At 43.7% G+C, this 19152-nt stretch overlaps 1 protein-coding gene and 1 non-coding gene across 39 annotated transcripts in view; both read left to right on the forward strand.

The window, feature by feature from the left end:
- Window positions 1–13572, forward strand: part of PUM1 (pumilio RNA binding family member 1) — a 136452-nt gene extending 122880 nt beyond the window's left edge. For all 38 annotated transcript variants that reach the window (XM_034959785.3, XM_034959853.3, XM_034959855.3 and 35 more), the window contains 4 exons: window positions 2998–3123; window positions 3849–3970; window positions 8251–8443; window positions 11731–13572. In XM_034959785.3, coding sequence (XP_034815676.1) covers window positions 2998–3123; window positions 3849–3970; window positions 8251–8443; window positions 11731–11862 — 573 coding nt within the window. In that variant the 3' untranslated portion in view covers window positions 11863–13572. The remainder of the gene's footprint in view (window positions 1–2997; window positions 3124–3848; window positions 3971–8250; window positions 8444–11730) is intronic.
- Window positions 9313–9398, forward strand: LOC112438434 (small nucleolar RNA SNORD103/SNORD85). Its single transcript, XR_003026853.1, has one exon. It is a non-coding gene; the product is annotated as a small nucleolar RNA SNORD103/SNORD85 (small nucleolar RNA).
- Window positions 13573–19152: the final 5580 nt, after the last annotated feature.

A 19152-nucleotide genomic window follows, 5' to 3' on the forward strand; every position in this document is an offset into this window, starting at 1 on the left:
CCAGGTTCAAGCAATCCTCCCCCCTCAGCCTCCCAAGTAGCTGGAATTACAGGCACATACCACCACACCTGGCTCATTTTTAAATTTTTTGTAGAGACAGCGGCCTCACCATGTTGCCCAGGCTGGTCTTGAATTCCTGCACTCAAGCAATCCACCTACCTCAGCCTCCCGAAGTTGCTGGGATTACAGGCATGAGCCACTGTGCCTGATCTTAATGTACTTTAGACTGCAGTAAAAAGCAGTCCTGTATAGTACTGTCAGGTACCTGTCTGTGTGTTGCCAAGTGTCTGGGTCTCGGTCTTCTTTCCGTCATTAATGCAGTTGTCTGCTCACATTGGGATGAAACACCATCATAAGAGTTTTTAAGATGAAATCTCATATTTGAAGAATAAATTATTTCCCTTGGTTAAGTACTATTTATTCTGATATTTCAGTGCTTTCGTTTTAAATTTGGTTTAAAATTCAGGTAATTTACGGAACTAATGTTGTAGGTCATGTGTGAATATATCTTTAAAATAACAAGGTGCTTTTTGCTTAAATTTTTTTGGAGGGGATGCAGTCCAGGTTGGTTTGAATTGTATTAAATGGCCAAATAACCAGAGATAACTTCTAGTTTCTCCTGTTTTCCTGTATATCAAAAATCTCTTCTTAGCTTCAGCTTCCAAGTAAGATTGTTACTTTTATATGTAAATACCTTTTTCCAGAATTGCTTCTGAATTGGCTATAGTTTTGTGTTTTTTTGTTTGTTTGTTTGTTTTGTTTTTTTCCAAAACACAAAGTCCTTACAGTCTCCTAAGGTGGGTGGGACCGGACATTAAAACTCAGCTCCCCTTTGGGTGTGTGAAATTGGTCTTTCTTTAGGGAAGGGGGAAAAATGAGAAAAAGCACATAGATTTTCAGGTATAATTTATGTACTGCTGAGTATAGAGTGATATGTGATGTGTAGTAATCTTTAGGTTTTGCTGTTTGCTCAATGACCACAATGGTTGATCACTGACAGCAACCCACGTGGTTATTGGGAGTTTCTGAGTTAAAGAAAAAAGGGTAGATCTGTTTACCTTAACATTAAGATGTTACATTTATGGAATTATACAACAAAAAAGGTAAAACGATAAATCCACCAGGAGAGAATATTTTCAAGATGCGATGGTCAAAGGATTGATAACTAGAATGTATAAAGAACCTCTCTAATGAAAGAAAACAATACAACATGATGTAAAAGTGAGCCCAGAACACAAGTTGACATTTCATAGAAGAAACACAAATTGCCAGTAGACATTAGGAACAAGGAAAATGCAAAATTAAGCCACAAATGATAGACTATTATTTACCCATCAGTTGCTATGTGCTGACAGGAATGAGGTACACTGCTAGTGGGAATAGACATTGGCACAACCATTTTGGAAAATAATTTAGTGTTGTCTTTCAAATTTCAACCTTCATAATTTCTGTGATCCTGTTGAAATATCTGTACATGTATACCACGAGACCTTTTAGACATGTTTAAACACCATTATTCTCTTAAAAGACTTAAGGAACCCAGAAGACCATGAGCAGGGGATTGCATTTTTTAAAAATGTCATATACATGGCCGGGCACGGTGGTTCACACCTGTAATCCCAGCACTTTGGGAGGCTGAGACGGGTGGATCACCTGAGGTCAGGAGTTCGAGACCAGCCTGGCCAACACGGTGAAACCCCGTCTCTACTAGAAATACAAAAAATTAGCCGGGTGCCTGTAGTCCCAGCTACTTGGGAGGCTGAAGCAGGAGAATTGCTTGAACCCGGGAGGCGGAGGTTGCAGTGAGCCGAGATGGTGCCATTGCACTCCAGCCTAGGCAACAAGAGTGAAACTCTAATAAAAAAAAAAATTTCTTTGTATATACCATGCAGAATAAACTACAGAAACTCACAGTATTGTAAATGAACATGGGAATCATAATGTTGAGTGAAATAAATCAAGTTGCTCCAGACTACAAGTGTAGCATTTTTATAAAGCTAAATTCAAGCAGAACCATACAGTATACTATTTATCTTTACAATTGTAAACATAAAGCTACATGTATAAAGTCACACATAAGGCTAGGTGCAGTGGCTCACACCTGTAATCCAGGCACTTTGGGAGGCCAAGGTGGGAGGATTGCTTAAGGCTAGGAGTACAGGAACAGCCTGGGCAACATAGCGAATCTCCGTCTCTACACACAATTTTTTTTTAAAGTAGCCAGATGTGGTGGCAAGTGCCTGTAGTCCCAGCAACTTGGGAAGCTGAGGCAGGAGGATGACCTGAGTGCAAGGGCTGAAGGCTGCAGTGAGCTGTGATCACCATTGCGCTCCAGCCTGGGTGATAGAGTGAGACCTTGTCTCCAAAACAAAACAAAATCATACAGAAAGCACTGGGTGTGATGACTTACACTTGGCAAGCATCCAGTAAGTGTTAGCTGCTATTGCTCTTATTATTGTTCTTGATTACAGTTGTGAGATGTATGCCACTAAGCTAGGAAGGGCAGAATCTCAAGGGTAGTGTGCTTTTCTATTGCTCCAAACCCAGCAAAAGAATCTTTTCTTATTGCTGAAAAACATCACAGTTAAATCAGAACATTGCATTCTGGTTGTTCTGGCGGTGTGAAAGCATTCAGGATTTGGTCCCAGTCCTTCCCTTTTCTGTTGTTAGCGCTGTCTTTTGGAGAGGTTGTCAGTTGACACACTTGACTCTTAACTAAGTGTGTTTTTCATGACTTTGACTAGCTATCTGTTTCTTGGCGGCTTGGAAAAGTCCTTTTCAGCTCTGAATTATGCACATCTATGAATTCCTAAAATAGATAAGCGATGAGTTTATTGATACACGCACCTTATTATATGTAGAGAGAACTTAAATGCCATTAAGTTCATTTGTGAAGTTTAGTGGGATAATACATATATATATATATAAAAACAATACTGAAGCATTGAAGGTGGTGACTGTCATTTTTGCTTCTCATTTGTGTTTGTCTACCCTTAGGTATTTGCCTTATCCACACATCCTTATGGCTGCCGAGTGATTCAGAGAATCCTGGAGCACTGTCTCCCTGACCAGACACTCCCTATTTTAGAGGAGCTTCACCAGCACACAGAGCAGCTTGTACAGGTAGTGGAGTTGCCAGTAGAGGAACTGCGAACACCTGTGGGCTTGTGCAGGGCCAGAGTTTGTGTGTTTTGTCAGTGTAGGTTCCAGAAGAGGTTAATGTGTTTTAAATACCCTTGAATCTTGTGGTTGTATTTGTATTCAGAGCAGCTTGGTTTGTGTTTTATGAATATGGGTAGTGAATTGAGCCCTAGCCCTGGAGTCAGGAGATCTGACTTCCAGAACTCTGTCATGTACTTGTGGTGTCACCTTAGGTAGACATTTAATCCCTCTGGGTCTCTGTTTCATAATCGTTAAATGAAATAAGTTGATTTGTTGATTTCTTGTTTTTAGCTTTGATACATTCTCTGCTTATACCACTGATTAAATAATTAGGTATGCCCTTGTTTTTTGTTGGACATAAATATTTCCAGTTTTTCTCTGTTATAGATAGGTGCAGTGAACCATTTGTATATGTGTTTGAGAAAAATGAATATTTACTGCCATAACACTCCCTCCCCTTTTAAAAATGAATATGTATATTCTATTGTCTAGTAATAATATGTTCCTGTTTTGTAATAATAGAGAAGAACGTTACTACCTGTCTTAAAAATTGTGTGTTCATTAGTATTCATATAAACCGTTATGGTGCTAAAAGAAAGATAGGTTTTAATTAGATATAAGGACTTAAGTAACCTGCAGAACTGGCTTTCACATACATTTTATTTCTCTTACTGTTTCTCAAACAGGATCAATATGGAAATTATGTAATCCAACATGTATTGGAGCACGGTCGTCCTGAGGATAAAAGCAAAATTGTAGCAGAAATCCGAGGCAATGTACTTGTATTGAGTCAGCACAAATTTGCAAGGTACGTGCTTTGAGTTACAAGGACTATTTCCCAGAAGAGAGGATTAGTAGTATTGAACTATAATTATCTTATTTTTTAATGTTGTTGTTGTTTTTTTTTTTTTTCAAAGTATATATAGCTTAAAAAGTCAAATAGTTTTATTACAAAGTATAAACTCTGAGAGGTCCCTTAGTGGGCTTCTTACTCTGATAGAGTCAGCCACTTTGAAATCTGGGGAATATGTTACTAAAGAATGTGAGTGTTACACTTGGATGAACTGAATATTTTATTAACTTGTTTGTTTGGAATTGTGAAATGTTGTTTATTCAGTTTCCCTTTTTAGCACCTGAAAGAAAGGCAGTTTACCATATGTATATCTATGTATAGGCCTTAGTATTCTTAGGATCTCTTTTCCAGTCTTCCTATTGTGCAAGCTCAAGAATGAAATGCAGTAGTTATTCCCAGGTTGTGAAAGGTGTCTTAGGTCACTTATAAGTAGCAGAGGTTGGAGAAGGAATCAATGGCCCTTCCATGTGGATAGTGGTATAGTCTTCTGAGAAGATACTGTATGTGTCCTACTGCCCACATAACATACTATTTTTTATTTTTGGAATATATTCTTCCCTGGTTTTTAGAATAAATTGCAAGGCAGGACAGGACTCATACAACCTTGATGTTTTTAATTTATGTTATGTTTTGAGACAGGGTCACACTCTGTCGCCCAGGCTTGAGTGCAGTGGCACAGTGTCGGCTCACTGCAAGCTCCACCTCTCAGGCTCAAGCAATCCTCCTACCTCAGGCTTTCAAGTAGCTGGGACTGCAGGCGCACGCCACCACGCCCAGCTACTTTTTTTTATTTTTGTAGAGACAGGGTTTCACCATATTGGCCAGGGGCTGGTCTTGAACTCCTGGACTTAATCCTCTCACTTAGGCCTCCCAAAGTGCTGGGATTACCGGCACGAGCCACCAGTACCTGGCCTCATTCATTTTAAATTTGTGAAATTTTATAACATGTCACAGCATGGAAAAACAGAGAAAAGAAATGAAAGTACCTGTAGATCCAGTGTCTCCATAGCCTAGCCCTATCAGGGTTATCTCTTACGACTTTATATTGTTTTGTTTTGGGGGGTTCCTTTTGACCGGTTGCCAGGACTGAGGAATGGGGATCAGAATCTCTTGGGTTCTCTTCTTCGGGTCAGTCTCCTGTTTACATTTTTGTTCACAGTATTTAATTTCTCACCCTTGGATATAGCCTAAGCATTAATTAATATTACAACAAATTCAAAAACAATTTTTAAAAAAAGTTTTTATTTTTTTAAGGGACAGAGTCTGTTGCCCTGGCTGGAGTGCAGTGGTGCACTCCTAGCTCACTGCAGCCTAGGATTCCTGGGCTCAAGCAGTTCTCCCACCTCAACCTCCTAAGTAGCTGGGACTGTAGGTGCACACCACCATGTCCAGCTACAACAATTACAATTAATAACTGAGTAGCTACTGTGGGCCCAGTCCTCCCATTGATAACATGTGTAAACTGTGGACAAAAATACAAGAACTACCTGAAGACACTAGAGAGTAACCAAAGGGCAGGTGGAGACCAGAGAGGTGGGGGCTGGCATTTGGAAGAAGAGAATTGCACTGGGGAAATTTCTTATTTCTGATGGCTGTTAGCCTGTGGTCACTTCCCAGTCTTTTCCATGCTGGGCAGCTAAAGCTGGAATAGGCAATCCTCAGGGCAACCACAACAAAGAGAAATCCTAGAAAGGGAGAGAGCCGGAAGGGGTTCGGGGGGGCCCAGTTTTAACCTTCCCCCAAGTCCGGCTGACCCCTGAACCACATTTCCAGCTAAGGCTGAAAGAATTGAACTGGGATTTCAGCTGCTGCTTACTGTATGGGAGAAGTTTGTAGTTTGACTATAGCCAAGTTAACTGCACTAAAACAGGAGTGGAGGGCACTTCTCTTTGGTGGAACATAGCAGAAGTCTGAGTTTCTATAGCCTGTTATTCGCAGTGTCTATCTGGATAATAGGAAAATGTGACCTATACTCAAGAAAAAAGAAATAAAAATCAATGGGTAGTCTAAAATGACCCAGTTATTGGAATTAGTAAAGAAGGATTATACAGCAGCTGTTTAAATATACTCAGGTTGTAAAGGAAAATATGCTGTAGTGAATGAAAAGATAGGAGATTTTAGTAGAAAATTATGTATGTATGTATGTATCTGTCTATCTGTCTATCTATCTATCTATCTATCTATCTATCTATCTATCTATCTATCTATCTATGAGACGGAGTCTCGCTCTGTCGCCCAGGCTGGAGTACAGTGGCGCAATCTTGGCTTACTGCAAGCTCTGCCTCCTGCGTTCACACCATTCTCCTGCCTCAGCCTCCCGAGTAGCTGGGACTACAGGCGCCCGCCACCACTCCCGGCTAATTTTTTTGTATTTTTAGTAGAGACAGGGTTTCACCATGTTAGCCAGGATGGTCTCGATCTCCTGACCTCATGATCCATCTGCCTTGGCCTCCCAAAGTGCTGGGATTACAGGTGTCAGCCACCATGCCCGGCTGAGAATCTTATTTTAAAAAGAAAAAATAGGGGCTGGAGATGGTAGCTCATACCTGTAATCCCAACCCTTTGGGAGGCCAAGGCAGGCAAATCACTTGAGGCCAGGAGTTCCAGACCAGCTTGGTCAACATGCGGAAACCCATCTCTACTGAAAATAACAAAAATTAGCTGGGCGTGGTGGCACACGCCTATAGTCCCAGCTACTTGGGAGGCTGAGTCAGGAGAATGGCTTGAACCTAGGAGGTGGAGGTTGCAGTGAGTCGAGATCGTGCCACTGCACGCCAGCCTAGGTGACAGAGCGAGACTCTGTCTCAAACAAAAATTTTTTCAAATGGTGGAAAAATTTACTTTGTACTCTGGGTCACCATCAAAAATGTCTGAAAGCAGGAGCAGTGGCTCATGCCTGTAACCCCAGCATGTTGGAAGGCCGAGGCAGAAGGATTGCTTGAGGCCAAGAGTTCAAGACTAGCCTGGGCAACACAGCAAGATCCTGCCTCTACAAAAATAAAAATAGGGCCGGGTGCGGTGGCTCATGCCTATAATCCCAGCACTTTGGGAGGCTGAGGCGGGCAGATTGCTTGAGGTTGGGAGTTTGAGCCCAGCCTGACCAACATGGTGAAACCCCATCTCTACTAAAAATACAAAAATTAGCCCGGTGTCATGGCGGAGATTTGTAATCCCAGGTGCTCGGGAGGCTGAGGCAGGAGAAGAATCATTTGAATCCGGGAGGCAGAAGTTGCAGTGAGCCGAGATCATGCCATTGCACTCCAGCCTGGGTGACAGAGTGAGACCCTGTCTCAAAAATGAAAATAAAAAATAAATGTCTGAAAGCCACTGATGTATTTTTTTGTTTACTTCTGTTGATCTATTTTCAAGTTTATTGACTCTTCTGTCATCTCTAATCCACTATTAAAGCCATACAATAAATTTTATTTCTGATGTTATATTTTCCTTTTCTAAAATTTCTATTTTTACTTAAAAAATTACTTATTTGAGGCCAGGCATGGTGGCTCATGCCTGTAATCTCAGCACTTTGGGAGGCTGAGGTGGGCAGATAACGAGGTCAGGAGTTCGAGATGGAGTCTCGCTCTGTTGCTCAGGCTGGAGTGCAGTGGCACAATCTCGGCTCACTGCAACCTCCGCCTCCAATTCAAGCAATTCTCCTGCCTCAACCTCCCAAGTAGCTGGGATTACAGGCATGCACCACCATGCCCTGCTTGGCAGCAGGGAGATAGGCATAAGTAAGGTTTGTTCCTGGCCTTGGTGAACTGACAAAGGCGAGGAAAGAATGGACAGATTTTGGTAAGTGTTAAAATAATAACCAGCTGGGTGGTGAACCAGTGTCCTGAACCTTGTGCTTAAGTCTCCTCACCTACCTGGGCTCCTTACCCTTACCCGTTAGAGGGCCGGGTCCCATGTCCTTGAAGACCTGGTCTCTCTGGGTGGTCAGTATGCAGTAGTATGGCAGTGTATAATTTGATCACCCTCTATAGTCCCCGTGGATTGGAGAAAAAATCTGATTTAATGCCACGTTCCCCCTTTCCTACGATGGGATGCCACAGATGGCACAGGTGGAGAGTCAGAGACTGAGAGAGTCAGACAGTTGGCGACTCATCTTCCTCAAATGTTAAATAGCTCTCTCTCCCTGCTGGTCTGGAGGTCAGGGCAGAAGCTAGGCAAGCACAGCCTCACTAACAGGGGCCTCTCTTGTAAGAGTTGTCCCTGGTTTTATCTCACTACAGCAATGTTGTGGAGAAGTGTGTTACTCACGCCTCACGTACGGAGCGCGCTGTGCTCATCGATGAGGTGTGCACCATGAACGACGGTCCCCACAGTGCCTTATACACCATGATGAAGGACCAGTATGCCAACTACGTGGTCCAGAAGATGATTGACGTGGCGGAGCCAGGCCAGCGGAAGATCGTCATGCATAAGGTAGGCCGGGCTGGGCAGGGTCTCAGAGAAAGTGTGCAAGGCCTTGGCTTCCTTTCTGAAACACAAAGGAGGGTGGGTGCCCTGCTGTTTTTGAAGAGTTTGTCACTGACCTCTGTCCCATGCTGTGTTCTGTTTTTCTTTTATGTGGAGTCACCATTGTCCTTACACATTTGCCAACCCTCCCTTATCAATGGCCACACTGGTATGAGAATCTTAAGCTACATTTTTTGAAATATTTCCATCCCTGATCTCTAGAGAATCAGCTTATGAGTCCAACAAATCAACTTGCCTCATTTCCTTTTCTCACTCCTCCCTTCTGTTCTTTCATCCCACCAACATCTATTGAACAAGGGCCTGCCCAGCATGGTGCATAGCCTGGTACATTGACGTGAAGCCCACTCTGTGCCAGACTTCATCAGCACAGAGATGACTAACACCTGATCCCTGCCCACAGAGTGCATTCTGGTGGGGAAGAGCCATGGTGGTGAGCAGTGGTGAGGACATGAGAAGGACCCCTCACCCTTCCCAGAGTCCCTGAGGGCCGGCTTTGCAGGAGAAGGCAAGGCTAAAGAAGAGTTAGACAGGGAAGAAGGAACAGAAATGAGAATGCTTAGGTGCTGTGAGTGGGGAACTGAAAGAGAAGTCACCTGAACAGGCCCACAGCTTCTCGACAAGTCACGGCGTGGGTCCAGTGAGCACTGCAGACACCACAGGGCCCAGGAGGCAAAACAGACCCACAGGCAGGGTGTGCTACAGTTGTGTTTGTGCTAGGCAGTGCCTCCAGCCTCCGGTGCTTCTCATCTGAACCTGCAGCTTTTGGGCTCTGAACTCACTGAGCCCTTCTCAATTGAGGGGTTGGTTGGCCATTGTCTGGCAATGATGACCCACTTGCCCTCACTGAGAACAAAGTTCGGTAATGAGAATCTTTGTTAATGGACTCAAGTTCTGAGCCAGACAAGACACCCACCACCCCTGAGTCAAGCTAAACCAATCCAAACCACTGCACTGGTGTTGGCAGTGGCAATTGAAGACTGGGGGAGTCCCAAGTTCTTAAAGTTATAAGTTTTCAGGATGCTGGTGAAGGCAGAGGGAGTGTTGGAGGTAAGTAGGAGCTTAAGACATGTCTATTCATTCATTCATTCATTCATTCATTCATTCAATGCTAAATACCTGTTGTACAGCAGGTCGTATTCTCAGCAGGGTTGTATTGGTAAACGTGATAGTGCTGTGCACAGATAGTTACTGGGACACTGGAGAAATACAGGGGAAAGGGTTGTCCAGGAATGGGCAGGGTGTCTTCTATAACGTGTGGCTACAGAGGAGGCTCTCTAACGGAGTGATACTTAATAGAGTGATGACCCTTTCCAGAAGAGGGAACATGGTGTGTGAAGACTTGGACGCCAGAGACCAGACCGTGTTGTATCTGAAGAAGTAGAACAAGTTCAGTGGGGGAGGAGTGTGGTGACAAAATCACACTTATATTTCAAATAATTGTCCTGGCTGCCATGTGGCCTTTGTAGTTTAGAGGAGAGAGGCAGTGATGAGACCACATGGGAGGCCGTCAAGGCACCAGATGGTGGTGGTTTGGGATTGAAGAGAAGTGGACAGAATAGGGTGCTAGAATTGGTAGGGCTTAGCAGTTGGTTGGCTGAGGGAGTTGACGAGGAGAGTCCTGAGAAGCCTTCTTAGTTTTTCAGCTCTTCCATTACTAAGTGGTATCCTTTTCAGCAAAAGGGACATAAGGAGAGAAGCAGGTAATTAACGTTTCACCTCTTGTTAAATCCAATAAAAAATGGAGTTCAACATGTTGTGTGTGTGTGGCTTGTTAGGGGTTTTTTGTTTTGTTTTGTTCTGGGGAAGTACAAAGGTGAAGTGCCTGGACTTGTCAGCAGCCAGTTCCAGGGACAGAGGAATGGATTGGATTTCAGTTATTTTCTAAAAGGAAAGCTACCAAAAGCAAGGGGATCTTGAACCTCAAGTTCTCATGACAGAAACATTAGTAACATAGTACTACAACTGAAAGGAAAGTGTAGCATTATTGCATACGCCGTTTTACAGGTGAGTTTAAGGGAGGTGAAACTGGAACCAAGGACTGTTTGCCACCAGCCAGTTTCCCCTGTAGGCTCCAAAGTGGGAATGTGACACCCGATGCAGCTCTGTGTCCTGGGAAGCAGGCGCAGGTGATTTCTAGACCGGATCAACCCTTCCTTGCTTTGAGGACACAGCTAAACAGACAAAAATTGGTGCCCTCATGGAGCTCTCAACCTGGAGAGCCTCTGTCTACTACGGTACATTTATCCAGTGCGTTTATGTATGCAGGTGCAGGTTTGGATGGGGAATCTGATGAATAAACTGTGGTCCTTTACTGTTTATATGGAAAGATTGATAATTAAGCAAAAGATAGCAGACACAGCTGAGGTATGTAGAATGCTCCCTGAGCTCACAGAAAAGAAAAGGGGCTTCCAGAGAAGAAGCACCTCTCAAGTTTTCTGGAATGTAGGACTTCTTGAAATGATCAGCCCAGGGAAGGAAGAACAGAAAGGAATGCTTGGAGAAGTGACTCAGAGCATAGGTCGGAGAGCCTGAGGGATGAGGCTGGTGTGGCGGGCGTGCCTTGAGAGCACAGTGGGGAGAAACCTGATTCGTGGGGGAGCCACACAGTTTGGGCTCAGCTATCTGTGCTGTCCTTTGTTAGCCATTCAACCTTGGCTGAGTGACTTAACTACTCTGTGCCTTCATGTTTTCTGTCAGTAAGATGGGGATAATCACACCAGCTCATGATGTTCATCATTTCTCTTCTTGTCATTGATGAGCTTTCTGTGATCCACTGTGACCTGGAGAGACAGGGTTAAGTGGTGAGCTCAGGATTCTGGTGACCTGAAATAACCCCCATGGCTCAGGAGAGCCTGGATGCTGTGCATGGGGCCAGAGGGGCCTGTGCTCATGCTTGCAGGGAAGCACTGTGCAGCTGGCGGGTGGTGGGCAGTGTATTTTCCCAGCTAGGATGCACTTTCTCCATGTGTTGTCCTGGGAGTGGCCCATGGCCACCCAGCCTCCAGGGTCCTCAGGCCTTGTGGCACCACTCAGGGTAGGAGCTCCTCTCCTCATCTGATGGGTTGCCAAAGTGCTAGAAGTCAGGGGACTGGGCTGAACCAGTGAAAGGTATTGCTGTAGGGGTGTGTGTGTGTGTGTGTGTGTGTGATGCATGACATGCAAATGCATGTCCAGGAAGCCTGCCCCCAAGTCTCGTCTCAGGCCATGTAACACAGACTGTCTTTCCTCCCCAGATCCGGCCCCACATCGCAACTCTTCGTAAGTACACCTATGGCAAGCACATTCTGGCCAAGCTGGAGAAGTACTACATGAAGAACGGTGTTGACTTAGGGCCCATCTGTGGCCCCCCTAATGGTATCATCTGAGGCAGTGTCACCCGCTGTTCCCTCATTCCCGCTGACCTCACTGGCCCACTGGCAAATCCAACCAGCAACCAGAAATGTTCTAGTGTAGAGTCTGAGACGGGCAAGTGGTTGCTCCAGGATTACTCCCTCCTCCAAAAAAGGAATCAAATCCACGAGTGGAAAAGCCTTTGTAAATTTAATTTTATTACACATAACATGTACTATTTTTTTTAATTGACTAATTGCCCTGCTGTTTTACTGGTGTATAGGATACTTGTACATAGGTAACCAATGTACATGGGAGGCCACATATTTTGTTCACTGTTGTATCTATATTTCACATGTGGAAACTTTCAGGGTGGTTGGTTTAACAAAAAAAAAAAGCTTTAAAAAAAAAAAGAAAAAAAAGAAAAGGTTTTTAGCTCATTTGCCTGGCCGGCAAGTTTTGCAAATAGCTCTTCCCCACCTCCTCATTTTAGTAAAAAACAAACAAAAACAAAAAAACCTGAGAAGTTTGAATTGTAGTTAAATGACCCCAAACTGGCATTTAACACTGTTTATAAAAAAATATATACATATATATATATATATATATAATGAAAAAGGTTTCAGAGTTGCTAAAGCTTCAGTTTGTGACATTAAGTTTATGAAATTCTAAAAAATGCCTTTTTTGGAGACTATATTATGCTGAAGAAGGCTGTTTGTGAGGAGGAGATGCGAGCACCGAGAACGTCTTTTGAGGCTGGGCGGGTGTGATTGTTTACTGCCTACTGGATTTTTTTCTATTAACATTGAAAGGTAAAATCTGATTATTTAGCATGAGAAAAAAAAAATCCAACTCTGCTTTTGGTCTTGCTTCTATAAATATATAGTGTATACTTGGTGTAGACTTTGCATATATACAAATTTGTAGTATTTTCTTGTTTTGATGTCTAATCTGTATCTATAATGTACCCTAGTAGTCGAACATACTTTTGATTGTACAATTGTACATTTGTATACCTGTAATGTAAATGTGGAGAAGTTTGAATCAACATAAACACGTTTTTTGGTAAGAAAAGAGAATTAGCCAGCCCTGTGCATTCAGTGTATATTCTCACCTTTTATGGTCGTAGCATATAGTGTTGTATATTGTAAATTGTAATTTCAACCAGAAGTAAATTTTTTTCTTTTGAAGGAATAAATGTTCTTTATACAGCCTAGTTAATGTTTAAAAAGAAAAAAATAGCTTGGTTTTATTTGTCATCTAGTCTCAAGTATAGCGAGATTCTTTCTAAATGTTATTCAAGATTGAGTTCTCACTAGTGTTTTTTTAATCCTAAAAAAGTAATGTTTTGATTTTGTGACAGTCAAAAGGACGTGCAGAAGTCTAGCCTTGCCCAAGCTTTCCTTACAATCAGAGCCCCTCTCACCTTGTAAAGTGTGAATCGCCCTTCCCTTTTGTACAGAAGATGAACTGTATTTTGCATTTTGTCTACTTGTAAGTGAATGTAACATACTGTCAATTTTCCTTGTTTGAATATAGAATTGTAACACTACACGGTGTACATTTCCAGAGCCTTGTGTATATTTCCAATGAACTTTTTTGCAAGCACACTTGTAACCATATGTGTATAATTAACAAACCTGTGTATGCTTATGCCTGGGCAACTATTTTTTGTAACTCTTGTGTAGATTGTCTCTAAACAATGTGTGATCTTTATTTTGAAAAATACAGAACTTTGGAATCTGGGTTTGTGCTTTATTTTAACCTCTCCCCCCACCCCACCCCCAGTGTAGTTCCCCAGGACAGCCCTTTCCTGCTCATGCTTCTTTCTGCTTGTTTTGTTGTTTTGTGAGGGTGGGGGGAGAGGTGCCAAACTGATGGCTCTTTGAGCCCAATTTAAACCAAAGATGTTTGGTTCAGCCTGCCCAGTGCATTCAGAATCAAGATACTGCACATACAAATCCAGATTTCCAACTCTGCACATCAGAATATTCTCCTTGGGCCCCTCAGATGAGCTGTCTGGGTTACAGCACCGTCTGTCTGGGCCTCTCCTCCTCCTCGTTTCCTCTGGGCTGCTCCATTTGCTCCCTGCCAACCTGTGCCCACTACTGAGGCCTGCCAAGCGGTTCAATGTCTGAGCATGCTCATCTCTTCAGACTGGGGAGCCTCTTTTAGCTTGTAACACAGGGGGCTGGAGCTCACCATTGTGCCTGTGGCCCAAGCCTGAGGATGCCATCTGCCCTTCTTCACCGACTTTGCTCCAGGGGCAGGTTTGGTAAGTGTTGGCAGTTACAGGCTGGGTCCAGCCAGAGAGGCCAGGTGGGAGCCCACACCAGCTGGTGTCTGGAAATGGAGCGTCAGGATGGTTGAAGGAACTTCACACGGGCCCCTCAAGGGGAAGGGCTAATCACTAACAGGACCTGGGAATAGGGGGAGAAGAAAAGGAAGCTGAGGGGATGCAGGTTTCCAGTCCAGCACGTGATTTTGCCTCAGCAGCTGTCGTTGGGGCCCTTTCCCAGCATTCCCCACTGCAGTAGCCATCATGGCGCTTGCAGAGGTGGCATGCTGCGGGCATTGGGAACTGCAGTCCATGCTGCTCTGATAGCATGATTCCAGTCAGATTGACCTGGGGTCACATGTGGGTCTCGCCACTCTGTGTGCACTTGGGCAAGTTAGTTCACCTCATCTTTCACCAAATTCCTTGCTGGAAGTGGACCAAAGGTAACAGATCTATGTAAAGTGGCTCTCTTGTCATGGGAAATTATGGCAATTAAATTGTGTCCAGCACACTGGTGTAATAAATGATACCAGTTTACCTGCACAGTTTTTGATGAACAAAACTATCTTTGTTCATTAGTTTACATAATAATGTCATTTGTTGTGAACCGACTCTGCGTCAAGTCACGCATGAGATGGTTTTCACATGTTCTCAACAACTCTTCTGGGAACCAACAGCCCTGCGAAGAATGCGGCTATCCCTATCTCATAGATGTGGAAACAGGTCCTAGGATCTGATGCAAGTCTTTTGATAGACCAACTCTGATCAATAAAGCTTTCCCCTTAGTTCATCATGCAAGGGGGTGGGCATGGGGGCAGACCCCTCCATCTGCAGGATTGAGTTTCATGGAGTGGCCTGGGCTCTGGGCCACCCCCTCTTCTGACCACCATTACTCTGCTACCAAGTCCGTCCCAAGGATTCTATGGCCCGGGCTGTCGTCACACACTGGGTACCGGCATTCTTGGTCTCTCTTCCAGAGTCCCTCCAACGTGCATTCCTCGGTTTATGTAATAACCCTTACCCTCTCACAGTGCTTTACAGTTTACAGAGTACTTTGTATTTGAGATACCATTGGTCCTTGTAGAAAGCTTTAGGGAGTCAGGGAGAGATGTTTCAGCCCTTTATACAGATGAGGAGTTTGAGACTTAAGCCCCGCAGTCAGTAACCAAGTGAGGATTTTATCTGAGGGTTCCTGACTCCCAGCCCAGTGCCCTGTCCATGTCATCCTGCCCTTGCCACCCGCCATTAGCCCCATGAATGGCCATCTTCTCTTTTTGAGGCTCAGAGGGATTGCAGAAGGGTGAGGCCCTGGGGAGTGAGGCATCCTTTTGAGGGAGGAAACCTGTAACTTTATGTAGTTACCATCTGTAGCCACACGAGGGTGCTGCCACCTAAAGCAAGTATTATGGAGGCCTAAGGGTTCAAGGTCAGGGTTGGGATGGCTTTCCCCTGGATTGAAGGGCTCAGGAGTGTAGTTAGGAATCCCACCCAGAGACCAGAGGTCTGGCATCTGCCCTGAAACTAAGCTTTCTCCCTTCTTCACTCCCTCTCCTCCTGCTTCCTCCAGCGTCTGCAGTGCATAGCACTAGGCCCTAACACACACAGGGTGTCAGGGTATGGTGGGTGTGGGGTGAGAGGGTATGGTCACTGACCTGGCTCATGGACCTCAGCTTTGCCTTTGACTATGTAATCTCTGGCAAATCACTGACCTCTCTGGACCGTGGTTTCTCCAGCCATCACCTGGAGTGGTAGACCAGGCCTGTCACTCTCACAGGGCTAGTGTGAGATCACACAGGAAGACAGATCACACAGGCAGCCCCTTGCCTCTGTTAATGCAACCCTGGTGCCTCTTTCTGGGGCCACATCCTGGCTTTTGCACCAAACTTTCAAACAACCCACGCCTCCGAGTCTATTTTAATGACTGAGCTTCAAATCCCAGCTCTGCCTGGCCCTTTGTGACCTTTGTAAGTCATCCGCCTTCCTCTCTTTCCTCATCTGTAAAATGGAGTTAATAATAGCTTTATTTCACAGGGTATATTGGAAGCCCTTGGCACACACAGGGCTGGGCACACAGTAAGCCATGAATAGGAGTTATTATTACCTTCAATATTTCCTTGCTATGTTGGGGCCCTTGCAGTTTTCACTAGGGTGAAACTGGGTGTTTGACAGGAGCTGGACTAGGTCCAGTCTAGTATACTGACTTCCAGACTGGAATCCAGATTGGGATCTGGAGGTTGAAGTGGGTGTTTGACAAGAAATGAACAGGGTCCAGTTGGAGGCCTCAAGTAAGCACATATTTAGAAGGACAGGGCATTGTGTGTTCATCAGAATCTGGGGAGTCTGAAACTCCTCTGTCTGGAGCTCCAGCTAACTTTATGTTTAGAACCTGAAGATTCAGAACCTGTGCCATTCTAGTGAAATGGATGTGCCTCAGGAAGATAACTTACAATTCTAGTGGCCACAATAGGGAAGTTTTACTCTAGATGAAATTATTCATCTATGGGTACATTAAAAAAAGATGATCCTGAGTACTTAAGAAACAATGAGATGCATTGTTCGATGGTACACAGAAGCTTCCCAAAGACAGAATGACTTAAAAAAAAAAAAAGCCTGTCTAAAGAAATCTTTACAGCACACTCATAAAAATTATTTTGAGGCTGGCGTGGTAGCTCATGCCTGTAATCCCAGCACTTTGGAAAGCCGAAGCGGGCGGACCACCTGAGGTCAGGCGTTCAAATCCAGCCTGGCCAACATGATGAAACCTCATCTCTACTAAAAAAAATACAAAAATTATCTGGGCGTGGTGGTGGGCACCTGTAATCCCAGCTACTCAGGAGGCTGAGGCACAAGAATTACTTGAACCCGGCAGGTGGAGGCTGCAGTGAGCCGAGATCGTGCCACTGCATTCCAGCCTGGGTGACAGAGCAAGACTCCGTCTCAAAAAAAGAAAAAAAATTATTTTGAATCTGCATGGCTGTTTGATCTCTTGCCTTTTTCCATCTGAATACTTGAATATTCTGGGCACTATCTTCCTTTAAAAGATCTTCAAATGAGCCAGGAGTATCTGCAACAACTAAATGCAAATCTTGATCTTGCGCACAACTTGGCTATTATAAAAGCAACCGCCTGAGACTAATTGGAAAAAAATTGGATTTCTCCCCTGTCACTTACCTAAAACTTAATCCACAGTCTCAACAAGATTGACTCCCAATACTAAGTAAATATGCTCCAAGACTCCTTTTTGGTGAAAACCTAACAGGCTTTCTGCCTTAGAAATGTTTAAATCTTTAAAATGTAAACTTCAAAGAATGACTCATCAGAATAAAAAAAAAAAAGAAGTTTTTAGAAAAGTGGCAAATGAAAGAATCCTGAATGTCTTTTCCAAAAACATTAATGAAAGCCTTTAGCCATCTGAACAGGTAACTTTAACTGTCAAGAACACAATTTGGATCCAGTTAGGGAGTTTTATATTATTGTGACTGACGCATGGCTCAAATTTCAGAACAGAAGCCATGAATCTCTGTTTGTGTCTGTCTGTATGTTTATGTATGTCTATGTTATTCATTTTGTAATTAATTAATTAATTAATTAATTTTTTGAAACTGAGTCTCTCTCTGCCGCCCAGGCTGGAGTGCAGTGGCACGATCTCAGCTCACTGCAACCTCCACCTGCCTCCTGGGTTCAAGCGATTCTCCTGCTTCGCCTCCTGAGTAGCTGGGATTACAGGCATGTGCCACCATGCCCGGCTAATTTTTGTATTTTTAGTAGAAACAGGGTTTCTATGTTGGCCAGGCTGGTCTCAAATTCCTGACCTCAAATGATCACCTGCCTCAGCCTCCCAAATTTCTGGGATTACAGGCGTGAGCCAATGCACCTGGCCTATGTATGTCTATGTTATTTAAATGTAATACTGTTCTATCTCCAGATGGTATTATTAGAAATAATATATATACATATATATGTATGTATGTGTGTGTATATATATATACACACATATATGTATATATGTATATATATACACACATGTATATATGTGTGTGTATATATACACATATATATGTATATATGTGTGTGTGTGTGTATATATATACATATACATATATATATATATATATGAGTCTCACTCTGTCACCCAGGCTGAATGCAGTGGTACAAATCTTGGCTTACTGCAACCTCCACCTCCCAGGCTCAAGCAATTCTCGTGCCTCAGCCTCCTGAGTAGCTGGGATTACAGACATGTGCCACCACGCCTGGATAATTTTTTTATTCCTAGTAGAGACAGGGTTTCTCTATGTTTTTTGTTTGTTTTGTTTTGTTTTTTGTTTGTTTGTTGTTTTTGAGATGGAGTCTGTCTCTGTCGCCCAGTGCTGGAGTGCAGTGATGAGATCTCAGCTCATTGCAGCCTTCTGCCTCCTTGGTTCCAGCAATTCTCCTGACTCAGCCTCCCAAAGTGCTGGGATTACAGGCATGCACCACCACACCTGGCTAATTTTTGTATTTTTAGTAGAGACGGGGTTTCACCATGTTGGACAGGCTGGTCTCAAACTCCTGACCTCAGGTGATCCAACAACTTCAACCTCCCAAAGTGCTAGGATTACAGGTGCGAGCCACCACACCTGGCCAGAAATAATTTATAATTATCTTTTTCCCTACTAAAAGAAAATATTAAAAGAGCTCTTAATACTTAATTGACCTAGAGAAAAATAAGTGCTCACATAAATTATTTTCTCAGAAAAGAAAGCAACTAATTCAAATGCTTTTCAAGTTCATATGACTTGAATAATCTTTAATAAGAATATTAAGCTAGGCATGGTGGCTCACACCTGTAATCCCAGCACTTTGGGAGGCTGAGGTGGGAGGATTGCTTGAGCCCAGGAGTTCAAGGCCAGCCTGGGCAACACAGGGAAACTTTGTCTGTACAAAAAATACTAAAATGAGCTAGGCATAGTGGTGCAAGCCTGTAGTTCTAGCACTTGGGAGGCTGAGGTGGGAGGATGGCTTGAGCCCGGGAGGTCGAGACTGCAGTGAGCTGTAAACCCACCTACTG

The sequence above is a fragment of the Pan paniscus genome, chromosome 1 (genome assembly GCF_029289425.2).
Source record: "Pan paniscus chromosome 1, NHGRI_mPanPan1-v2.0_pri, whole genome shotgun sequence".
Lineage (NCBI taxonomy): Eukaryota > Metazoa > Chordata > Mammalia > Primates > Hominidae > Pan > Pan paniscus.